Below are 25,492 nucleotides of genomic sequence, written 5' to 3'. Positions count from 1 at the left end.
TCATGGGACTTCAGACTGTCAGAAATGAAATGCCACAGATTAAAAGTCTATAAATTTAAGGAAGATTGGGTGGAGTTTTTTGCTTTAGAATTCTGTGGTTTTGTGTTTCCACAAGAGCTGTAAAGGTGAGTCCTAGTGAAGGTTGCAAGGCCTCTAGGCCTGAGCCAGGACCAAGTCAAACTGGTAAATTCAACTGACACACCAAACAAAAGCAGCCCCTCTTGACAAAAGAAGAGGTAGAAAAAGGATTACTCAAAGAAAGTAGAAGCATAGGCTTTAATTACATCCCAATTAAAAAATTTAAAAATAATAAATAATTTAAAAAAGAAAAAGAGTCAGACTTCCAGTTAAAATTTAAAAACTGGTGGATCCATGTTACAGAAAATATTACTTTTCTATCTGAAAAAAAAAGACATTTAGCTAATACAATTTTCTAGACTTCTATCTGAGCCCTAACTACATATATGCACTTTCCTTTAAAAAAAAAAAAAATCAGGAAAACAAACCAAAAAAGTGGTGTAGAGGATACTTCTAACAAGAAAAGATTTTCAAAGTACTAAGAAAATCTAAATTTAGGACTAAAATGAAAATATTCAGTCCAGTCTGTTAATTTCAGAATCTTCTAAGCACCACACACACGAGAGAGAACTCACTCTTTGATGCACTACTCCCACACTTGGGAACATGCAATGTTCCTCGTGTCATTAAGCACAGGACCTCTGTGTTAGAAAATTTAAATAATTCAAAAGATCTATTGCACAACTTGGTGACTATGATTAATAATGTATTATACACTTGAAAATCACTAATAGATGTTGTCACCAAAAAAATGATGACCATGTGAGATGATGCATGTATTATTTAGCTCAATTTAGCCATTCTACAAGTATACATATTTCAAATCATGTTATACACCATAAATATATACAATTTTTGCCAATTTAAAAAAAGAAAATACAAGACTCAAGTAAGCAACTAGTTCTAAGGAGGTAAAGTCTTTCCCAGATAAGAAACTATACAAAACAAAAGGGCTTATTTACCATTGATGTTTATCAGAGAAGGAAGTGGCTGTAGGCAAGAGACTGTACTTCTCTAGTGCTAGACACTCTGGAGAAGCAACTGAGGGTGCTTGAAAGAGAACAACCTTTATATTTCTACTTTCCTCTGGTAATCGGAAAGCTTTTTTTTTTTTTAAGACAGGGTCCACTCCGTCACTCAGGCCGGAGTGCAGTGGCACGATCTCGGCTCACCACAACCTCTGCCTCCCAGGCTCAACCGATTCTCCTGCCTCAACCTCCTGAGTAGCTGGGATTACAGTATTTTTAGTAGAGACAGGGTTTCACACCATGTTGGCCAGGCTGGTCTCAAACTCCTGACCTCAAGTGATCCTCCTGCCTCGGCCTCCCAAAGTGCTGGGATTACAGGCGTGAGCCTGAAAGTTTTTTTAAGGGCCGCATAGTCTAATTTTATTTGTTTTTCACTTTCATTATTCTTTAAAGTTACATTATGATCACCCAAATGAATACTGTCTAATCATCTATTCAAAACTTATTATGAAATGTTTATTTCATAATAAATTTTGCTGTCAGGACAGCAGCAGTCAAGGTGTATAAGTCATTTACACTGCACGTTAGACAAACAACAATGTGGAAGGGAGAGTCAGGGAGAGATGCTGGTCAGAATCCAGGCAGTCAGGTCCCAACACTGAAGTCATTTCAAGGAATCCCATTGAAAGTAATGCCTAGGCAGTGGATCACTCACAGACAGAATCCTGTTCATAGCCTAGATGCCAGAGTAGAAGCTCCATGTGGGTGGAGGCCATGTCCATCCGACACTTGATGAAAAGACCAAGAATAGCATCTACCATTTGCTATTAGACCTCTGAGTTATCCCCACACCAATCTTGGGAGGCAGGATTCTCCAGCCCTCCCCACGTTCCTTCTGCAGCCTGGATATCCAGATAACAGGTGCTGCAGATGGAGCTGAAGCAATGTGGAGGTCAGTGCTCACAACCTACACACCATCTTCTGTGTATCACAACTGGCTCTCCTTTCCTCAACCCTTTCCTTACTTCCTCACCAAGAGCAGATTCTGCAAGCACTTTAAACCTTTATCTCAATCTCTCAATTACCCTGATCATTTCTCTCACTCTTTCATACACCCTCCATGCCCCTCGCACACACACAACAGCTATAAGAGAACAGCTGAATCTATAAAGAGCTTAATGCAAAGCCCTGGAATCTGTTATTCTCACTTTCTCTCCTCTGTCTGACCATACGCCAGCCTTCCCCTGAAAATACTCCAGGAGAATCTTTACATGATGACAGCAGTCCCATTGTACTACACTATAGAAGTGGTACATATGTGCTGGCATGATATTATTTTCTTGCTTTTTATGAAATATAAATCAAATAGTACAGAAAAACAAAGAATCTTGTCCTTAATGCCCTGCTGAAGCTCTCTACCAGATTTGCAAATCCTGATTTAGACAGATTAAAAATTGATTTCAGATGTCACAGGCTCAATTCCAATCACATTATCCAGTTATCTTTAGTCTGTTTATAAATGTAGGGAAGACCCCTGACCTCCAGGGCTGGCAAACATATGTTATTGATCATAATAAGAATCACTGAAAATGTGGCTTTAAGTCTAAGACTATCAAAATGTTTAAATTCCATGTCTTATTAGCAACGGGCAGTTGGGTGCACTGTATCCATAACATACAGCAGTTTTTACAAAGCCCCTCTCTGGCACACATGAAAACACCGTAAGCGTCAGAATAACTTACTCCCAGCAAGTTGCGTGGAACATATCCCTCCTTATCATTAAGGCGCGCCCACCACCATTCAATTTCATCTTCGTCCTCCCTGTGGATGATTGTCATGCAGTCTCCTTCTTTCATGGGCAGCTCATCATCATTCTGAGGTTCATAATCCCAAAGTGCATAAATGACTCCTTTATTCATTATGCCCATCTTCTCCTGAACTCCTAAAATCATGACAGTAAGATAAAGCACAGAATATGCAACTTGGAGTATACCACTCTATAACGTTTAGCTATATGAAACAAAATGGGAAGAAACAGGTACAGGCTGGAATGTTAGTACTACATTAAATATACAATAAAATGTCATGAGGTGGGGGGTAGGGTGTAGTGGAAGGCAACAGTGTATAGGGAACATACGAAGGACACATTACTATATGCTATCATCTCTAAAACAGCTCTAAAACCTAGCACTTTATAAGCATCTCTTAAAGGAGCTACTCAGAGTACAAAAACTTTCGCAACCTTAGGAACTAAAAAAGAAATGTTCAAGTCTAGGATACTAAAAAAGTGAACGATATGCCTGTCCAACTTCAGCCTACTCCCAAATTTAATGACTAAGGAAATCTGAAACATTACTTAATTCTTTACCCAAAATTCAGAGCAGACAGAGAAAAAAAGATGGAGGCACAATGGTCTTTATGAATTTCCGAATGGGGAAAGACAGAGGAAAAAATATATATAGAATATGTTAGAATGCAAAAATATGGCATTTTAGACATGATCAAAGTCTTCATATAATCAACTCTAATATAGTAAGAATCCAAATCTTAAAAGATGTTGAAATCCTCAAAGTAGGAAGGGAAAAATCCTCAGAAGTCCACCTTTCACCAGAGTTAGTAACAGATTTGCAAATTAACTACACATTTAAGTTTTGCCCTTCTTCACTTATATCTTCCTATCCTAAAGGGCAATGCTAGTAAGAAATACAATCATCAACTGGCAGGCAATAGGAAAAAAGCAGAGGAGAAGAAAAATAATTAAGGTAATAAAGTTCTCAGCAATTCAGAATTATTATTTTCACTTTTATAATTTTTTAAAAACCAGGAAAATACTTGCTAGCTTTTGAATAGTTAGCTTTTTCAGCTTATGTGAGCACTACACTATTGATTATGAAATTATTCCTATATCAACTAATGATATAGCACACAGTATATTTCTCTCATTCTGGGAAAAATGAAACAAGAAATTGTTCTTTTCTAAAACTCTGCCAATCTAAAGAGACAATTTCCAACTTTTCTTGTTTAAAGACGACATGCAAAGCATGACAGACTCACATGGTGATCAAACTTTATATAACTGTAATTTCACAAAGTTTTTAAAATGGCCACAGTGTCTGAGATGGGAATGAAGAAAGACGTAGGAGATTCTGGATATTTTAGTATACTCAAAATAACAGCTCAATTCCCAATTTGCAATAAATTAGGGACCAGGGTCTTGCCCAGGCTGGTCTAGAATTCCTGGGCTCAGGAGATCCTCCCACTTCAGCCTCCAAAGTGCTGGGATTATAGGCGTGAGCCACTGCACCCAGCCTCCAATAAATCATTAGGAATGGAGAAAAATTCTCATTACTTTGCTATTTATCAGATTAAGAGTTGTAAATCACTTTTTAAAAAATTTTTTGAGGGGACAAAAACATGCTCAATGTTACCAGTAACTTGGGAAATGTAAACTAAAGCTACAATGAGGTATCATTCCAAATCCACCAAGAGTCAAAGAGAACGTGAAATAAAAGGAACCCTCTGCTAGATGTGTATCACTGTGACCTGGCAAGTCCACTTGTAGATAAACACCAGAAGACAAGTACCAAAATGTTCACCGGGATGTTTATAGTGGAAAGAAAGGAAGGAGGGAGGGAAAGAGAAAAGGAGGGAAACAGCACACATGTCCTTCGAAAGTAGAATAAAAAGATAAATTGTACAGTGAAAATAAACTATAGCTACAGGCAACACGAGTGAATCTCAAAAACCATGTTGAATGAGAAAAGCAGGCCACAGAATCACCAGTATGATTTTATATAAAGGGCAAAAACAAGCAAAACTGAAAATATTAGTTATAGGATTCATATACAAATGATATAATTATTTTACAAAACAAGGAATGCTAAACATGAAAGCAGTGGTCACTACAGACGTGAGAAGGGGCCACATCAGGGAGGGGCGTCCAAACGATGTCAGAGACAGTGGTTATGTTCTGTTTCCTAAGTTGGGTACACAATTACTCACTGTGTGTAATCTACTATCATTATTACTTAAACAGCACATCCTGGTATCTATGACATACTTTATAAATTTTAAGAATCTGACCAAATATCCCTAATGTTTAAAAAAATCATATTCCATATCTAAATATAGGTTAGATGGTCAATAAATTTAATACAGCAAAATACATATTTACACATTATATATATGTGTGTGTGCGTGCATGTGTGTGTGTGTGTGTGTGTATATATATATATTTTTTTTTTCCGAGACAGAGTCTCGCTCTGTCGCCCGGGCTGGAGTGCAGTGACGCAATCTCAGCTCACTGCAAGTTCCTTCTCCGGGGTTCACGCCATTCTCCTGCCTCAGCCTCCCGAATAGCTGGGACTACAGGCACCCGCCACCACGCCTGTCTAATTTTTTGTATTTTTAGTAGAGACGAAGTTTCACCATGTTAGCCAGGATGGTCTCGATCTCCTGACCTCGTGATCTGCCCGCCTCGGCCTCCCAAAGTGCTGGGATTATAGGCGTGAGCTGCCGCGCCCAGCTTTTTTTGTGAGACAAAGTTTCACTCTTGTTGCCCAGGCTGGAGTGCAATGGCATGGTCTCAGCTCACTGCAACCTCCGCCTCCAGGTTCAAACAGTTCTCCTGCCTCAGCCTCCCAAGTAGCTGGGATTACAGGTGCCTGCCATCACAGCAGGCTAATTTTTGTATTTTTAGTACAGATGGAGTTTCACCATGTTGGCCAGGCTGGTCTCGAACTTTTGACCTCAAGAGATCCACCTGCCTCGGCCTCCCAAAGTGCTGGGATTACAGGCATGAGCCACCACACCCGGCCAACACATTATGTTAACGCCCATAACTTCAGCACTTTGGAAGGCCAAGGTGGGAGGACTGCTTGAGCCTAGGAGTTCAGGATTGTAGTGAGCTATGATCACACCACTGCATTCCAACCTAAGTAACAGAGCAAGATTGTCTCAAAAACAAAATACATTACATAAATATATAAAATTTATATTTATATATATAAATTTTTAAATATGTTACTATATCAAAATATTCCATGGTCCAGAGTTCAAAACATAAACAAAGGCTGGGCATGTGGCTCACACCTGTAATCTCAGCTCTGGGAGGCTGAGACAAGAGGATTCTTTGAAGCCAGGAGTTTGAGACTAGCCTGGGCAACAGAGTGAGGCCCCAACTCCAAACGAAATTTAAAAAGTCAGGCATGGTGGCTCACACCTGTAATGCCACCACTTTGGGAGGCCAAGACAGGCAGATTGCCTAAGCTCAGGAGTTTGAGACCAGCCTGGACAACATGGCAAAATCCCATCTCTACTAAAAATACAAAAACTAGCTGGGTGTGGTGGTACATGCCTGTAGTCCCAATTACTCTGGAGGCTGAGGTGGAAGGATCACCTGAGCCCTGGCAGTCAAGGCTGCAGTGAGCTGTGATTGTGCCACTGCACTCCAACCTGAGTGACAGGGCAAGACCCAACCTCAAAAATTAATAAATAAATAAATAAATAATAATAATAATAAATTAGCCAGGTGAGGTGGCAGGTGCCTGTGGTCCCAGCTATTTGAAAGGCTGAGGCAGAAGGGTCACATGAGCCTGGGAGTTTGAGGCTACAGTGGGCGATGACCATGCCACTGCACTCCAGCCTGGGTGACAGAGTGAGATCTCGCCTCTAAAAAAATAAAATAAAATAATCACAAATATCAACAATAAAAACTACCAGCTGAGAGAGATGAAGAAGGGAACTCCAGGTTTGTGGTTCTCTGACCCCTCTCTCTTCATATCTAGGGCCTGAAACAAGGCCTAGAGACAGAGGAAAAAGTGTTCAGCAGAGAGGGCAGAGGCATCTGTTTTACCCTTAGGGGTCTTCCAATCAACTGGGAAAGGAGTTACTGAAAACTTGAGCAGTATGGAGTTCTGGGACCTCCTCATTTGTCTCTGTCTTCCCTCCTTCTTTAATTCCTCTCAAGCCCAACTAAAGAGGAAAATCTACCTCAACTTCTAAGCCTTGTAAACAAAAAAAATTTTCCTTATAAATACAAATGCCAATCAACATATATCTATCTAAAACTTCAAGTCCATTTTCCTCTAGGTACAGATCTGATGTTAGCAATCAGAATCATAAACTCAAAATCAAGAAAACAAAAGAGAAAAAAATAAAAGACAGCTCCAAAATATATGTTGCCTTTATTTTACTTTATGACAAGTTTGATTTTTAGGAAAACATGGACCATTTGGGTTCTTAAACTGATCCTTCACTTCTCTTGATCATGTTGTTAGGAGAGGGGGGTCTGTTTACTTATTTGCAAGGATACAACATCAATCTATTAAGTACTAAAGCCTTAATAGAGGGTCTTTTGATGGTCAAAGTCATTAACACCACTAGGTCAGATGCTGCAGCACCGTCTTTTGTAACTGAAGAAGTCCCTGACAATAGCTGTTTCTAAGCATACAAACAGAAGCTGTATTATCTGTGACCAAGGCTGTTGTATTTTCAAGGCCCAATTTCTAAGGATAACACAAGATTTTTTCCAAACAAAAATACTTATTGAATCATACCCTGGAGATACAGATAAATGAATGCAGTAATCAATACATTTAGTTCTACTTGTCACATACCATAAAGAAATTGAGAGCACTGAGTGTAGCCTTCCTCCATTTCCTCGCACTTATCTGCAGCAGTCTGCATGTCACTGTAGGTCATGGCAAACACAGCGGCTCCCGACTCCACCAAAAACTTACACACTTGGACGTTGTTACATGAGGCAGCACAATGTAATGGAGTCCTGTGAAGCAAGATACAAGGGCTAGAACTGTTTTCCTAAACTGAATGACACCTGCTGATAAGATATCTGGAAAGTTCTTGAGTCTCTCACCTACCAAGTTTTCTTCTGAAAACCTCTTAAACAGTTTTTTAAAAACCAGTTCAACACAGATTATTGAACCCATCAAAGAATTACAGCCACAAATGAAAATTTCAGAGAGTCATGGACCTCACTGGGGCTGGGAGCTTGGCAAAGGGTGAGAAGAATCAAGGACGTGAATAAACAGAAATGAAATGTGTATAAACATTTAAGAAAAACAATATTAACATGGATTTAGTTCTATGTCCTGGAGCACCCAGCCTAATTCTGTCAGAGTAGAAGGCCTAACAGTCCTTAAGTTATTTAAGTTATTTAAGTTATACACCTTCACTCAAAACACGGGCCTTTAAATATCTATTTATCGTCATCAATTTTGAAGGAATTAAGTTGCATATATGAACTACTTTTATATTTTTTAAATCCCAAGTTAAAATAAATTTTAATTGAAAAAATTTGTCAAATCAATTGAGACCAGAAAAGTGACTGTAAAATACACATATTTCAACTATAGGTAACTGGTCAGCAGGAATTTATTAATACCATTAAAGAGAACTCTCTCCAGCATCTCAAATGTTTCCTAATAGATTATAAATGACCCTAGACTAATAGTAAAGGTATAAGAGCCAGTACCACTGTCCAAACTCAGAAGTTGAGTGTGAAAATGTTAATCAGGCTCTAAAGTACATAAGATTTAGTTTCTTTACTCTTTCCTCTCCTCTTTATTCTCCTTGGGTATACAGACTTGAAAAAAAAAAAAAATTTAGACCAGGCGCAGTGGCTCCCAGCACTTTGGGAGGCCGAGGCGGGCAGATCACCTGAGGTCAGGAGTTTGAGACCAGCCTGGCCAACGTGGTAAAACCCCAACTCTACTAAAAATACAAAAATTAGCCGGGCGTGTAATCCCAGCTACTGGGGAGGCTGAGGCATGAGAATCACCTGAACAGGAGGAGGAGGTTGCAGTGAGCCAAGATCACACCAGTGCACTCCAGGGTGATACAGCAAGACTCTGTCTCAAAAAAAAATGTTATTCTTTTTTTGGCCAGGCACAGTGACTCACACCTGTAATCCTGGCACTCTGAGAGGCCAAGGAGGGCAGATCACTTGAGTTCAAGGGTTCAAGACCAGCCTGGGCAACACAGCAAAACCCCGTCTCTACTAAAAATACAAAAAAATAGCCAGGTGTGGTGGCACACACCTGTGGTCCTAGCTACTTGGGAGGCTGAGATGGGAGGTTGCTTCAGCCCAGAGGGCAGAAGTTACAGTGAGCCAAGATTGTGCCACTGCACTCCAGCCTGGGTGACAGAATAAGACCCTGACTCAAAAAAAAAAACAAAAAAAGAAAAAAAAATTTTTTTAATTCCCCATTCCAGATCACTTTTTTCTTTTTTCTTTTTTTTTTTTTTTTTTTTTTTTTTGAGGATCTTGCTCTGTCACCCAGACTGGAGTACAGCGATGCAATCTCGGCTCACTGCAGTCGTGACCTCCAGGCTCTAGTGATCCTCCCACCTCAGCCTCCCCGGTAGCTGGGACTACAGGCACACACCAGCACACCTAGCTAATTTTTAAAAATTTTTTGTAGAGACAGGGTCTCTCTCTGTTGCCCAGGCTGATCTCAAACTCCTGGGCTCAAGTGATCTTCTGCTTCAGCATCCCAAAGTGCTAGGATTACAGGTATTAGCCACCATGCCTGGCCAGAACACTATTATTAATAGTTTGGCAAATATTACTATAGATTTTTTCATTGCATGCTTTTTAATAATGAAAAATTATACACAACATAAACTCCCAACATTAGGAAAACAAGGGCATTATGACACAGTAAGAATTTGTTTTGTTTATGCTATAATGTTAAACTAAAAATACAGGCTTAAAACATTATATATATATTAGGAGCTTAACTACATTTGTGAAAAGCATATGAAAAAGAGCTTAGGCCAAGTACGGTGGCTCATACCTATAAACCCAGCACTTTGAAAGGCTCGGGCAGGAGGATCACTTGAGTCCAGGAGTTCGAGACCAACCTGGGCAACATGGTGAGACCCTGTCTCTACAAAAATAAAAATAAAAAATAAATTTTTTTTAAAAAGAGCCTGGAGAAAATATATTAAAATATGAATGGTATTTACCTGTACACTGTGGGGATACAGATGGCTTGTTTTCCCCTTATTTCTATTTTGCATGTTTCCCACAGTAGACACACATTAAAATATAAATGTTTAAAAATTGTAACCAAAGTGCTTCTCCAAGCATTAAAACAAAAATTGGAAAACAATCTGAATGTCTAATAAAAGGGAGACTGTCACAATAAATGAGTACACAGTCATGTGGTAGAGTAATATGAGGCTAACTGAAATGTATATGTGTGTATGCAATTTATATATGCATACACGAGAAATCGTAACTATTTTCCATATTATGAGAGAAACAAGTTGTGAAACTAAAATACTGGAGTAAATATAGTGTGATTACAACTTTTTAAAATCCTATAAAGAAAAAAGTCAATTGTTTGTATTCTTCCACAAAGTAACACAATATAACTTAAAACTTTCTTTTTTAAAAATAAAATACAAAATTTGCTATCTATTCTGTTAGTTTTGGGGGTGACAGGACCTTATTAGGACCTTTATTATTATTATTTAATGTTGACTAACATTTCCCCTATCCTGCAAACAATACTCGTCACTTGCAGTACCGCTTGTGTTTTACGTACACCCTGGTTCCACGAAAAATGGATTCCATGGTCAAATATATTTGGGATATGTTGCAAGTTATAATCCCCTCTTGGAGATATAGAATGGACATTAATATATTGAAGACTGAACCATTTCAGGGGCTTAGGGATACCTTGCCTAAATCAGCACTTCTCTCTTAAGCATTGCTTAAGGATGCTAATTAACTGTGTACTACTTTGTTACACTTATTTTTATCATTAACTACTCAACTTTTTAAAACTCCACCTACTTCCAGGACGGGAATGAGATGACTATTACATGAATACATGTTGATTCCTCAAAAATAGATACCACATTTCTCCAGCTAGATTACAAGCAGCTCAAGGACATAACTGACATACTTCTTTGTCTTCCAATAGCACTATGACACTGCTTATAAACTGATTCCCACAACTGAAGTTTGACTGGAGTTTAAAAGAAAATCTTACCATCCATCACTATCAGCAGCATTTACATTTACACCAAACTGTACCAGGAACTTAACGATTTCTGTGTGGCCTGCACACACAGCATTGTGAAGAGCCGTGATGCCTTCATCATTGGGCAGGCTTGGGTCATCAACCTATATCAATAAGAAGGGTGAGCATCACTCTAGTTTCTTGTCACCTGAACTGTCACTACTAACTGGCTCCTTTAGGGTCAAGAGGACAGAAATGGACTCTTGTGACACTTTTAAAAATCATAATTAAAACCTATAGGAGCCAAGAAAACTATACCAAGAACAATTCTAGAAATAAGACAGACAGAATAACCACATTAAGTAGGCAGTCACTATAAAAAGGTTTTTTTAAAAAAAGAAGTACCAGAAACTATATCCTTATAGTCATTTTTGTTTATTTATCCTCCCAACTTCTCACCACAAATTAGTTTCTAAGTAGAAGTTGCATTTGCTAAGGTAAGCAAAAAAAAAAAAAGGTCAACTAAAAATATTTTAAATAGTAGGCTTCTAAAAGTAGAGACCGCATCTCTAACCTAATACAGTATAGTACAAATCCATACATGAACAATTTCTAAAAGGGAGTAATGATCTCTCTTAAGAAAGAAAAGTACTCTAGAGGACTCCAAGTGAAAACTGAACTTCCAAATGATGACAATTCCATAGTCATACCTTTAAAATAGCATAGCCTATTCTAAAGTGTGCCCAAGAGTTCCTGAACACAACTCCACAATGCCTAAAAGGAAAACAATTTTAAAATACAATTTCTCTATAGTAGCTTTCTAATTAGGGCTTTAAAACAAAATACAAGGTCATATTTTAAAAATTTACTAATTATACTCTAGCCTGGGTGACAGAGCGAGACTCCATCTCAAAAAAAAAATTTTTACTGATTATAATCATACCTCATAAATAATTCTCTGTACAAGGTCAAATTCTCCCTCCAAAGACGAATCTAGCAGTAAAGCAAGGGGGTTGAATTTCACCCTCATTCCATGAGCAATACGCTCTGAGCCGGTTTTACGCAAGTTTGTCCTTTTACCCTGCAAAGAAAATGGGTGGACAATTTAGGATCCTGGTCTATGCAAGACAACAGCAGCAGCAAATGGGAAGGAATGACTTCTCAGCTAAATTAGTGAGAGGAACTTTAACAATACAGATTTGGCACATTTTATTGAAGTATAACATTATTCAGAAAAGTATACGAATCTGATATGCAGCGTAATGAATTTTCACAAAGTGAACAAATACCACGGAGCAAAGTTGGAGGAACATAACTTTATAAAATCTAACATAATTACATTTGGGTTATATGTTATAGTATGAATTAAACTAAGAGTATAACCAGAAGTGGCAAATAGGCTAGCGTTCTGTCAAGTATCAGAATTAGCCAAGACTGGTCTTTAGATTGCCTATCTAATATAGTACAGCAAACTCCACTCTCTTAAAGTAGGCGACAGCACAGCCCACAACTACAACAGCTAACCTATATTGAATGATTATTCATTAACCCTCACAAAAACCCTACGATCCCTAGTTTACAGATAAGGAAACCAAGGCACACAGCCGGCAAATGGCAGAGCTGGAACGCAAATCCAGGTAAGCCAGCTTCTTTAAAGTCTTCCATCTTAACCATTTCACACCAGAATGCCTCCTCGGGGGAAAGCATATAATTAGGGTAAATAATACAGATTATTAGTCTGTCTTAGTTATAACAAGGAGAAATCCTACCAGCTTAAACTTTCAATGAATCGGGCTTAAAAAAAAAAAAAGGCAAAATTTTAAAGACTAGATCCAGTATCCTGTAAAACAGGTTTCTTAAACACACCCAACAAAGTAGAGACGTTTACTGTCGCGAGGTGTGATATATGTACTCCACATACTTCTTTCATTTTATCTCAGATGTGGAAAATTGCCAAGTTTTACAAAACATTAAGTGACAATATAGTTCACAATGTGCAATGGCTAAAATGTTGCTCTTTGAATGTTATCTGACTGTGATTAATACAAGTCATAAGCAGTACAGTGTAATGACACTTGCCAATCCCACTGTTAAAGAATGTACGAGATAGATGCTTCTATTTTACTTAAAACGAGAAGGAAAAGGTAAGACACCTTCCTAGGAAGAGAACAGCAGAATCTTAAAAACAAAGTATAATACTTTTACCAATTCTAGTTTTCCTTTTTTCTCCTTGAAAATGTGGATTATTTTGACACAGCAACAAAAAGGCCAGAAAACAACAAGTGGCTGTAACATGGATTGGTTTTGGCCAATGTGGCATAAAAATTCCTTCTTTTCTTATGTTTAAAACTCAAAGAGAATCAAGCCTCAGAACTTAGGAGGCACATGGTTGTTTAAAAACTGTTAAGCTCTATTTTAAAACTTTTTTTTCTAGCTTCAAATGTTTAGTACATAAAACTTTTAAGCAAACATTTACCGTAACCAATTGTTAAAAATAACTCTGGACAATCATTATCTTTGAATACTACCATATCTAAAAGATAATAAAGAATCAGACATGCAAAGTACATTTAAAAAAATTCTTTTAATGCTATTTTGCTTTTCACAGGTTTTAAATTCATAGTTCAGCATCCTACTTCCTTCCGTGCTTACTGAAGCAAAGTGGCTTCAAATTAAACTATGAAAAACCAGACTTCATTCAGACATTCTGGGATTTTTATTTTCTCTCACCTATTTCAAAGTGAGAGGATGGAAGCTTAACTTTCAAACAAAAGCTTACTATTTGGAAGGAGTGTAGAAGGTGCACTCAAGCCAAAACATACAAAATTTTAGAATAACTTTCGTATATTAAAGTACAAAGAAATCTTAGGGATCACCACGTTAGCCAGAGATTTTCAGACTTCGTTGAAGGGGAGGAAGAGGCTGAAGAGGGGCCCCTCAGCCCAGTTACCCCTCCCTGCCCTCACTTCATCCAGAACCCTTCCAATTTTACCACTGTTATAAGTTTGAGGTTTCACCTAACATTTCATTTTTTTAAATTTCACTGCTAGAAATTTTTGAAAAAGACTGACTTCATCAATGAGAGAAGTTATACCATCTGCCTGATTTCATACAGCTAAGCTAGTAATCAAAAGTTTCAAACCCAGGTCTTTTGAGTCCCAGTCGGGTGCTGCTTCTCTAATATGCGACATCAGCTAGAGAAGAAACAGCAAATGCAGTGTTTACAGGGATAAGAACAAAAACTCTGTTTCTTTCACAAATAAATGGGTTCTCTCTAAAACAGAAAAATGTTCTTTATATTGAATAAACTGCATTATGAAAACATTTATAAGATCCACTCTGTGCCAAGGGAATCGTAAAATAAAAATGCAAACTGGAGAAAATGAATGTGACCACCAAGAAAATCATAACAAAGTAAAGGACTCCGGAAAAGGCTATGAGATAGTACATTACTTACAGGAGGCAGAGAGACCTGCCCGGTGATTTCAGGCGGGCGCATGCTCACCGAGTCTTCTCCAGGCCCTTCAGGCTCCCCGGATGGGTATGGTGGAGGTGGGTATGGAGGGTACTCCTCCAGGTACACATCAAGCAGATGGGGAGCCTCTGGATTTGGTTCTTCTGGGTTATTCTGGAGATTTGGGCTGTTGTCTGGGACTCCCTCAGGCTCATAATCAAGGCCTGGAGAAGGAGCTGGCATGTCACTGTTCTCTGTACTGGCACTCCCCACATCCTCTGGGGACAATGATTCAGGAACCAGAGAGACCACTTCCTTCTCGGGCTCCACATGTAAATATGGATTCTGGATTTCTACTGGACTTTCTGAGCTGGCAGTCACAGAAGCTGACTTGGATGGGTATGATGGGACAGAGATGGTCTCCATGGCCGCTATGGTGGTCCTCTGATATAAAAGCTTCTGAATATTTGGCCCATTAGGACCCTCTGGCTCTGTAATAGAACTACGTTTCTTTAGAGGCCTTGGTGCATTAGACAGTTTCTTTCGTAGGGCTTCTAGGTCAGCATCACTCTGGTTTCGGTAAGGATTAGATAAGAAAGGCAGTAATTTAGTTGGGCTGAGTGGCCGAGGAATTCTTTCGTTTTCATGGTTCTCCTGAACTGAAGAAACAGGCTCTGTTTCAGGTTCTGGACTGCCAGGCTTGCCCTGGCTATTGGAATAAATGTTCTCTGGGTGCTGCTGTTGATTCTGGGCAGCAGCAATTACAGGCTTACCATATACTAATTGGAAAAGGAAAAAAAAAAAAGCCCTGATTAGCATTAATTAAACAAAACTGGCAAGAAACAGAAACAGCTAACAATAACTAAAGCCTCTTTTAATTTCATGGTTGTTACTACATAATCCCCTTCAAATACAATTAATTTTTAAAAATAAATGACAAAGCAGGGAATCCATCTTTGCATAATAAACTTATTACAGAATCAAAACCCCCACTGATTGTAACATGCACCATATCTCATGAAACAATAAGAAAATGCTGCCGATTTTAAGAAATCACTGACCGTAGCATCCAAATTTAAAATAACAAAATGTGAAAAACGTTTAGAAGCAATGAAAACAGATAATCCTCATGTGTCCAGATTAAAACTAAACATGTACTATCCCATCTTTCACTTTTCAAAAGTGAATCAACGTGAGAAATTCTATTTGGCTTATAAAATTATTAAGAGCCACTTATAGTAACCAAAGATATTCCCTGTTAACATTCTGATTATATTAAAATTATCTAATTCCCAAATTATTCCATTTTCACTAAAGACCCATAAAAAGAAAAGAGTAAGAGGCAGCATATATACTGATTCTTTGCTAATTTTAATTATGGCATCTTAGGGCACAATTACATGGTTATTTCATGACTACAAAGCTATTTTCATTCAATTAAAACATGGTAAGTTTTATTCTAGCCCTATGAAGTAATAATTTAGAAAGAACCCAACAAATTTCCAAACTGTGTATGTTTAATACAAACTAACCTTCTGTTTTTACATTTAGCTAGCGGCTATGTCCCCATTACAATGACTTAAAATACAGTAGAGAATATATATATATATATATATATATGTATTTTTTTTTTTTAGATAGAGTTTCACTCTTGTTGCCCAGGCTGGAGTGCACCATCTCGGCTCACTGCAACCTCCGCCTCCCAGGTTCAAGCAATTCTCCTGCCTCAACCTCCTGAGTAGCTGGGATTACAGGCATGTACCACCACGCCCAGCTAATTTTGTATTTTGGTAGAGACAGGGCTTCTCCATGTTGGTCAGGCTGGTCTGGAACTCCCAACCTCAGGTGACCCGCCCACCTTGGCCTCCCAAAGTGCTGGGATTACAGGCGTAAGCCACTGCGCCCAGCCACAGTAGAGAATATTTTTAATGATAATAATATATATAAAGACATATAGACACAGACACACACATACAGAGACACACACACATATATATATGTGTGTGATGTGTGTGTGTATATATGTATCTATATATACATGTCTACGTATATATGTCTCTCTCTCTCTATATATACACACACACACAGACAGGGGCAGTGGTCCTGTCCTCTATGTGACAAGAACATCTGGTCAACCTACAGTGAAGACACACACCTTCCTTCTGCACTGTAATGACCCATGTATATTTGGTTCCCCCTCACCAATAAGCCCCTCCAGACTTGAACCATGCTTTATTCATCTATTATCTTTAGTGCCTACTACTGTAGGAGCAGACATTTAGCAAGCACTCTTTTAAACTTCCAGTAAAGAACAGAAGCCACAGTTAAAAACCCTTAGCGTCAGTCAAAATAGGGATAAGTTATTTTGCTGTCTGCTGAGGGATGGCTTAAGTTCTGGTATAGAACTTAAGCACGTCACCTACGAACATGAAGAACCTTACCACTTGAAAAGTGTGGCCCTCTGGTATGAGTCTTGGTCAACGCGCTCTGCACAGCCTGCTGGAAGTTTTTTCCTGGAGCCTGCTGTTGCGTATACATGGAATATATTGAACTTGCTGCCACGGTCTGGGGTTTTCTGAAGGGTGGAAGTAAGGTGTCTTTGGAAGGCTGGGGAGTAAAGGGCCGGACGGCAGCAGCAGGTGGACTTTCTTGCTTAGAACCTGGAGAAAGGGTCTGGTCTTGGCCAACTGAAGGTATGCTGGGAGACAGCAGCACTCTCGGCTGCTGCCCTGCTGGTTTTGGTTTAGGTCCCATGGACGGAACAACTGTTGACAAGTGCTGAGAACTTCCGTCTGGCTTAATGTCTGAAGGTGGCTGATTAGTTTGTCCAAAATAAGGCAAATTAATCTGTTTTGGTTTTGTAGGAACAGGAGGTGGTACTTTAGCCACATTTTTATTTGCAGCCTATAACACACACATAAAAAGCCAGTTAAAATACTATACAACTGGGTACACAGGATGTTCTAGATAACCTAATTTCACAAATTTAAGTATACACTATAAAAATATTAGCTCTGGCTGGGTGCAGTGGCTCACACCTGTAATCCCAGCACTTTGGGAGGCCGAAGCAGGCGGATCACGAGGTCAGGAGTTCGAGACCAGCCTGGCCAATATGGTGAAACCCCGTCTCTACTAAAAAAAATACAAAAATCAGCCAGGCATGGTGGTGGTCGCCTGTAGTCCCAACTACTCGGGAGGCTGAGGCAGAAGAATCTCTTGAATCCGGGAGGTGGAGGTTGTAGCGAGCTAAGATTGCACCGCTGCGTTCCAGCCTGGGCGACAGAACAAGACTCCATCTCGGAAAATATATCTATATAAGCTCATATTTTTTAATTGTTAATTAGCTTTTGTTTTGTTTTATGTACTTATTTATTTTTATATAGACAGGGTCTCGTTTTGTTGCCCAGGCTGGTCTCAAACTCCTAGTCTCAAGTGATCCTCCCACCTCAGCTTCCCAAAGTGCTGGGATTACAGGTGTGAACCACCACACCTGGCTGTTAACTAGTTTTAAATTTCTGTATTTACTCACATTTAATAATGGATTTCATTAATGCAATACAATCTCTCCCCGTTATGACTCCCTCCTTGTTTCCACTTCCTATCTGGGCAATTTTAATACATTTAAGTGCCCACTTGAAAACTTTTACTGTCATCTTTCATATTCAGATGGCATCAATAATGGGAAACCATTCTTGTTCACTGGAATTTCATGCAATCTAGACAACTGTAATAAAACACACCTAACCTGGAGCACTCACACATAACCTGGTTATCAAGGCCTGACAGTAACAGTTACAGAAAATTCACCACACAAGCATTCTGTAACTTTGAAGAAATAAGATACTTGAACAATACAAATACAGTGTTCTTCGATGCACTTATACTTTTTAGAGAATCACATGAAGTATGACCCAAAACAAGAATGTCAGCCATTCTCCCACCGGGTGTGAGAGCACAAACAGACTCACGCAAGAGAAATTAAAATAACAGAATGCTAATGTATTTTCTAATCTCCTAGGTACATCCTGTTTCTTCTGCTCTCCCTCATATAATACTTTATCCCTTCTAAAAACTGCATTATAGAATTACTATTAAATTTTAAAAACCAGGATATTTGTAGGTACCTGAGCATCCCGCAAGATATCTTCACTGCTCTGGTTCTTCCTCAGAGTACCAAAGGAAGGTGGGGCAGTGGACTGGTCTACTGCGTCAAACATTGAGAACGGACGCACTTTCTTCTCTTTCTCCCTCAGCGGAACCTCTCCATCATCAACTAAAGACAAAAAAATCACAATGACATTCAAACTGTTTAGAATAAAGTATCTCATTCACTCGTAAGTTTCTCTCCCCTAAATCTCCCTGAAAATCTGTGTCCACAAAGCACGTTCCTATTTTTTAATTAAATTAATAAAAGGATAACCCAAGCACTATAATGATCGTACCTGAGTTCTCCAGCTAAATTAAGGTGTTCTGGAAATAAATATTGTTAAATATTGTCCCTAGTGTTAACACACTAGAAAATGATTTATCAGCCGGGTGCAGTGGCTCACGCCTGTAATCCAAGCACTTTGGGAAGTGGAAGCGGGTAGATCACTTGAGCCCAGGAGTCCAGTCTGGGCAACGTGGTGAAACCCCATCTCTACAAAAAATACAGAAATTAGTCAGGCATGGTGGCATGCACCTGTAGTACCAGCTACTAGGGAGGCTGAGGTAGGAGAATCACTTGAGCCCAGGAGGTGGAGGCTGCACCAGCGAGCCATGAGCGCACCACTGCACTCCAGCCTGGATGACGAGAGTGAGATCCTGTCTTTAAAAAAAAAAAAAAAAAAGAAAGAAAGAAAGAAAAGAAAAAATGGACTATCTAAAAAGAATACACAGCACCTTTCAGATGACCAAAATTTAATGTTCAAGAGTAGCACAAATAAATCTCACCTTGATCCAGAGCATTCCCAGTGCTTTGAGGTGCAGAAGCAGAGCCTTGGCTCGGGAAAAGATCTGCATTTGAAGGACTCCAATCAGGGCCAACTGGATGGATTTTAGAGCCTAAAATACAGAAAAGCAGCTACAAATACCTCAGCATTCTAAAGAGATTTTTAATGATTTTTACTGCTAAGACTTTTAATCTCTAAAAACAGCTTTAAATTCCAGACTCACAACACCCCAATAAATTTACTTAGAAAATACTGTATTATATTTTATATTTCTAATTTAAGATGCCTCCACTTTACTCAAGCAATTTAAAATTAGTCACAGCAAGTCTGCTTGAACCAGCAAAGACACATTATTCTTCACTGTGTTAGAAAACATCACCATCACACCCAGAAAATACTTTCCAATTCAAGAGACCTAAGGATCTAAGGTGTATTTTATAAATGATATTTTAAGTGATACATGCACAAAACAAAAGTAAATATGTAGATCCTTAATCCAGGACTTCAACTGCAGTCTTTCACAAATCAGTATATTCAGGTTTTTTTCTACACTGATACTTAAATTTCAAAAGCCACTGCTTTCATTTTTCCTTACAGAAACAAAGCAAATATAACTCTTTCCACAATAAAATCCAGACTGCATGGTACTATTGCTTCACAGTAGTAGTTATGGTAAAATAACAAATAATTTGAAAATCAGCTATTTTTTTGCATATGATAATTGTAAGAGAACAGAGACAATACTGGCTATTACTTCTTCTGTCCAGGGGTCTGAATGGTAAGGTCATTAAAGGATGCTTTACCCCAGTTTTTCTACAATTCTCCCCACACTTTCTCCTCCCATTACAAAACTATGGCTTGTACCTCTCCATGTATCTGAGAAGTACACAGAATGCAAAGATCACTAACACAAAAAGCCTCTGCTATTTTCACTTTTAATCTCCCGATATGTTTAATGTTATTCTAAAAATTATCAGCAAATTCTCACATGTAAGCAGATATGAATATTTAACACCACTCAACATAATAGATTCAGAACCTCACATTCTATACAGATGACACCACAAACACGTATGTTTTTACCCAAAAAGAAAAGTTCTCAAGTTATTAATATCAGATCAAAATTTCCTTAGTAACAAGAAGGAACTTTTTAAAACAATTTTCAGGTTTATAAATATATTATATTTTATTTCATTTCCTGAATAGAATTGTATTATTTAGGGTTAAGAAAAATCATCCTTGTACAACCACGGTATCAATTTTAATTTTTTAAACGTATCATTACACTAGCAAAGAATACAAAAGGATTTTTAGAATTCAAAATGAATAATGAATACAAAGAGAGATTTTTTTTAAACTCAAACTTGGGAGAAAGAATAGTGGGGACAGGGAAGAACTAGGCTGTGCAGGACTTTTTACCTTTAGTTTGTGAAGCAGCCCCAGATCTCATGTTGGGCAGTGTCTGTATTTTCATCGGCCCCTCTGAAGCCTGCATGACCAAGGAACCATCCGGCAGGGCTGGCTTCACCAGCAATTCAGGCCTTGAGGGCATCCGAGGCATAGTAGATGACTGGATATAGGGACCTACTGCAGCCACACGGCTTGGGGCTGACGCGGCTTGCTGGGGAAGATTTCCATCAGATGAAACCTTAGGAAAGAAGCACAGGTCCTTTAGTATTAAAAATCATCTCAGGTGATCAGACTTAGAAACTAAGATGTGACATTTTCTTACTTTTTAAAATGAGCAGTTTCAGAATCTAGCCATAGAGTCTACAAAAAACATTCCAAAATAAACACTCCCCAATGAACTCTCACCCACACTCTATTACAAGTATTAGAAAGACAAACAGAGCTACACAGGTAATAACATTAAAAAGTAAAAAAGCAGCGGATTGTCTTTTAAGGATCCATAAACAGCATCTGTTTTCTGAGGGCACACTGAGTAATGATTCTGAAGACGGTGCCTATGAGTAACCTCACTGGGCTGGTCATCTTTTTCCCTCCTTCCCAAAACCATTACAAAACGGCCCACTTACTGGTAGATTTTCTTTTTGCTGTAGAGCTGCCTTCTTCTTCCACAGCCGGTCCCTCAGCTCATTAACACGCTTATCCATGACTGCCACTTCTGAATTACGCTTATTCAAACACTCCCTCTGTTGTTGTAGCTTGGCATTCTGCTCTTGATTCAATTTGTTTCTTAGCTGAATAAAAGAGAGGGGAAAAAAGGTAGCCAAGGAGTAGGAAGAAAATGTCTCAAACAGTTAATCACATGGTTAACTATTATGTAATTTCTAAAAATATGAGGTCCCTCCACCCCTCCACACTTCTCATCTCATGGTTTAAAATTAAGTGACACCTGTGCAAGACCACCAGCTGTGGTTATGAGGAATGTCTCAAATTTCCTGTCTAGGGTACTATAAAGTTTACTCTGGATTCTCTGGAGTTTGGGTTCCCCCCACAACCTGCCTTCTCTTTAAGGAAAGGCAACTGAAATCTAGCACCTCTTGCTACTTATATGAGCAACTCTGTTTCTGGAAAGGAGGTTGTACAGCTCTTAGCAAACAGCTGTGGTCTACCTGCAGCTCCTTATAGAGGCGATCAAGCTCAGCCACCGCAGACTGATTGTCATGGTGGCCATCGATCCTGCCGTTCTTGAGCATCTCTAGCTGCCTGGTCAGTTCTTCTACTTTTGACACAGCCAGGACGAGCTCCCTCTGTTTTTGCTGGAACAAATTATTCATCTGTTCAATTTCCTCCACTAGATGAGACAGAGAACAGCAACAACAGTTGAAAAGAAAAATAAGAATGGACTACTTCCCAAGCAACTGGGCTTTATAATAAACTTTCTAATAAACAGTAGAAAAATTTTTCAGAATGTCCTAGAAGCAACCGACTTCTTTTAGAAGCAACTGAAATCAACAGAGACATCTCTAAATCTCTGTGCTTCAATATCAATGTATCTTTATCAGAATTTGCATTAAAAATATTATTAAACTCCAAATTTTAGAAACAATGAAAATTTCTTTAGAACTTTCAATTTTATAACATTAGGTGGAGCTATTAAATCACTAACATTCTCATTAAAATGGTATTGTAATAGATGGAGCTATTATATGAATAAAAATCTTGCCTTCATCAAATTCTCAGTCAAAAAATATTAAGGGGAAAAAATGCTACATTTTCCAAAGGTATCTTAGAAATCCTGTATAAAACATTTGACAGCTGAATTCAATTCAGAGGAACCTGCAGCATCAAAACTGCAGTAAATTATATTTTTTCAAAAGATTCCCTTTAAAGTTATCTACAGATCAACCATGGTGGCTTGCACCTGTAACCCCAGCTACTCAGGAGGCTGAGGTGGGAGGATCACTTGAAGCCACGGTTCAAAAGACCAGCCTGGGCAACACAGTAAGACCCTGTCTCAAAAAAACCAGACAAAAAAATGTATGAAAAAGTAAATCTATGACGAACAACTCACCAAGTTTCCCATTGCTTAGTCTCTTCTGTTCCACGTGGCCTTTAAGTGCTCTCACTTTTTTTAGCTTAGCTTCCTGATTCTCAGCTATTTCTTTTAGCCTTTTAAGCTTCTCCTGCTCAGCAACTTGTTGCTGTTGTCGCTGATCTTGTTGTTTCAAAAACTTTAAGCGCTGTTCCTAAAAATAAAAGTAATCATTAGGTATGTCATTTTAGGTAAGTACACCACTAAGCTCAAAATAGCCTAACCGCAACACTTAGATGTTGAGATTGAGGTACACTTGTAACCCTGGTCTGGTCTCACCTTCTTCCTAAACACTGCCATCAGAATCACACTGGGAGTCTGTTCAAAACAGATACTCCTGAGCCCACCCTAGAATCTTCCGGGGATAAGATCCAGGAATCAGTGTTTTTAACCCAAGTGGTCATTATGCAGCAAGGATGCAGTAATTCTTGAACTAGTTTTCATAAACTGTTGCAACAATTTTAAAAAGTAGCTCATGTAGAAATGGGAAGCATTATAAGAAAGTATTTAAATGCACAAGATTTGGAGTACATTTAGATTCAAACCCAAGCTCTGCCACTTATTAGCTATGAGACCTTGAACAAATTGCATAATGTCACCAAGTATACAAGTCTATGTTTCTTCATCTATAAAACAGGGATGATCAATAGTAACTACCAATGTTACTATAGTGAAGATTAAATGAAATGTGAAATGTAAATGTCTTTGAATGATATTTTATGTAGTATATACTCAATAAATGGTCACTGAAAAGAGCTAAAGAAATATCTGACACCTTTAGAAAGCTGCAGTCATGGAATCTGAAATTGTTTCTTTCCCCTACCCCAAGGTACTTTTGTTACAGTAGAAATTTTGTTTTTACTACATTAAAATTTTTTAACTAAAACTGAGTAAGAGAGCCACACAATTTATAATCACAGGTAAACTATTTCTTGGATTAGTATGCCTAGAACATATAAGTAACATGGAAATAATCAAAACAAAAACCCTGTCTAAGGCAGAAGGATCACTTGAACCCAAGAATTGAAGTCCAGCCTGGGCAACACAGTGAGAACCCATCTCAAAAGAAAAAAAAACCCACAAGGACTTGTTTTTAAGTCCTTGAAGACTAAAAAGCTTAGAGATTCGTTCTTCAACAACCAATCTTTTTATTTGACTATATATCCTTGCTACTCAATGTAATGTGCATCAGCATCACCTGGAAGCTTGTGAGAAATGCAGAAGCTCAAACCTCAACTCATACCTACTGAATCAGAATATGCATTTTCAACACGATCCCTAGGTGATTTGTATGTATCTTAAGGTTTGAGAAGCAATGATATACATGATTTTGGAAAAACTGGGGTCTGGTATTACAAACAGAAATGGATGCACAGGAACCCTAGGAAGTATGACATGGAAGTCCACACTGCATGTTTGAGAACTGCCTTGAAGAATTCCTGGCCATTATTTCAAAGCCCTATTGGGTAACTTTGCCCATGACAAACCAACAATTGTCTACCCCAGCTTCAGTGACCTGATAATCACTAAAGGACTGTTAGTTGTGGATCCTGGGTGTTTAGACCAGGGGTTGACAAACTATAGCCTGCAGGCCAAATCCAGCTTGCTATCTTGTTTTTGTAAGTAAAGTTTTATTGGGACACAGCCACACCATCTGTTTACCTATTATCCATGACTGCTTATAACAGCAGAGTTGAGTAGCTGCAACAGAGGCAGCAAAGTTTGCAAAGCCCAAAATATTTACTATGTAGCCCTTTACAGAGAAAGGTCTGTGGGCCTTTGGGTCAGATTGGAAGCCTATAGCTGGCAGGAGAAGCAGCAGTTCTGATGGTAATGGAGTGACTTCTTATATTTTCCTTGTTCAAGGGCAGGACTAGGGTTAGTTTGTGGATGAAGAATGTTCCCCAAATAAAGGCAAGCAGCCCATTATTGGTGCCAAGCTCCAGAAGGGGACAGTATGAGATTAATCTGATCCAAGATTAATCTATGGTATGGTTACACTATGTTAGAACTTTAATATTCCTCTTGCTATGGCCCAGAATAGTTCCTAGGAGCAAAGATGGAGGGCTCTTTCCGCCTTTCCTGTCTGACTGATACCCAACATAGCATGGTTAATCTTGATCAGAATTGGGAGTCAGAAAGATCTTGAACAATTAGGATGATATAAGGATTTCTACAAAATGCTGTAGTAAGGACTTAAAGAGAGCACAAAGAGAGCACCAAACCGCAGGTGGCTTTTGGGTTGATAATGTCACCTCATATCTGCGAGACAATTGGCTTAATGGGGGTAGAATGTAAATAGCCTTACACATACATTAACAATAGTGGCCTGTTAGGTCTTCTGAAAGAAGATACTACCAGCCGGGCATGGGGGCTCACGCCTGTAATCCCAGCACTTTGGGAGGCCGAAGTGGGCAGATCACATGAGGTCAGGAGTTTGAGACCAGCCTGGCCAACATGGTGAAACCCCATCTCTACAAACCATACAAAATTTAGCCAGGTGTGGTGGCGTTTGCCTGTAATCCCAGCTACTTGGGAGGCTGAGACAGGAGAATCACTTGAACTGGGGA

The 25,492-nt window shown here is 38.8% G+C and overlaps 1 protein-coding gene across 2 annotated transcripts in view; it reads right to left on the bottom strand.

Moving 5' to 3' along the window:
* TP53BP2 (tumor protein p53 binding protein 2) overlaps positions 1-25,492 on the bottom strand; it is a 65,814-nt gene that overhangs the window by 1,236 nt on the left and 39,086 nt on the right. For both annotated transcript variants that reach the window (XM_009237347.4, XM_054545962.2), the window contains 12 exons: positions 22,902-23,076; positions 22,000-22,181; positions 21,460-21,624; positions 20,843-21,071; positions 19,425-19,535; positions 18,617-18,765; positions 16,934-17,396; positions 14,496-15,271; positions 11,982-12,119; positions 11,069-11,202; positions 7,664-7,830; positions 2,789-2,988 (listed from right to left, as the gene is read on the bottom strand). In XM_009237347.4, coding sequence (XP_009235622.1) covers positions 2,789-2,988; positions 7,664-7,830; positions 11,069-11,202; positions 11,982-12,119; positions 14,496-15,271; positions 16,934-17,396; positions 18,617-18,765; positions 19,425-19,535; positions 20,843-21,071; positions 21,460-21,624; positions 22,000-22,181; positions 22,902-23,076 — 2,889 coding nt within the window. The remainder of the gene's footprint in view (positions 1-2,788; positions 2,989-7,663; positions 7,831-11,068; positions 11,203-11,981; positions 12,120-14,495; positions 15,272-16,933; positions 17,397-18,616; positions 18,766-19,424; positions 19,536-20,842; positions 21,072-21,459; positions 21,625-21,999; positions 22,182-22,901; positions 23,077-25,492) is intronic.

Source organism: Pongo abelii, chromosome 1, assembly GCF_028885655.2.
Source record: "Pongo abelii isolate AG06213 chromosome 1, NHGRI_mPonAbe1-v2.0_pri, whole genome shotgun sequence".
Taxonomy (NCBI): Eukaryota; Metazoa; Chordata; class Mammalia; order Primates; family Hominidae; genus Pongo; species Pongo abelii.
The sequence above is the reverse complement of the archived record's forward strand: the minus strand, read 5'-3'. Positions and strand labels throughout refer to the sequence as shown.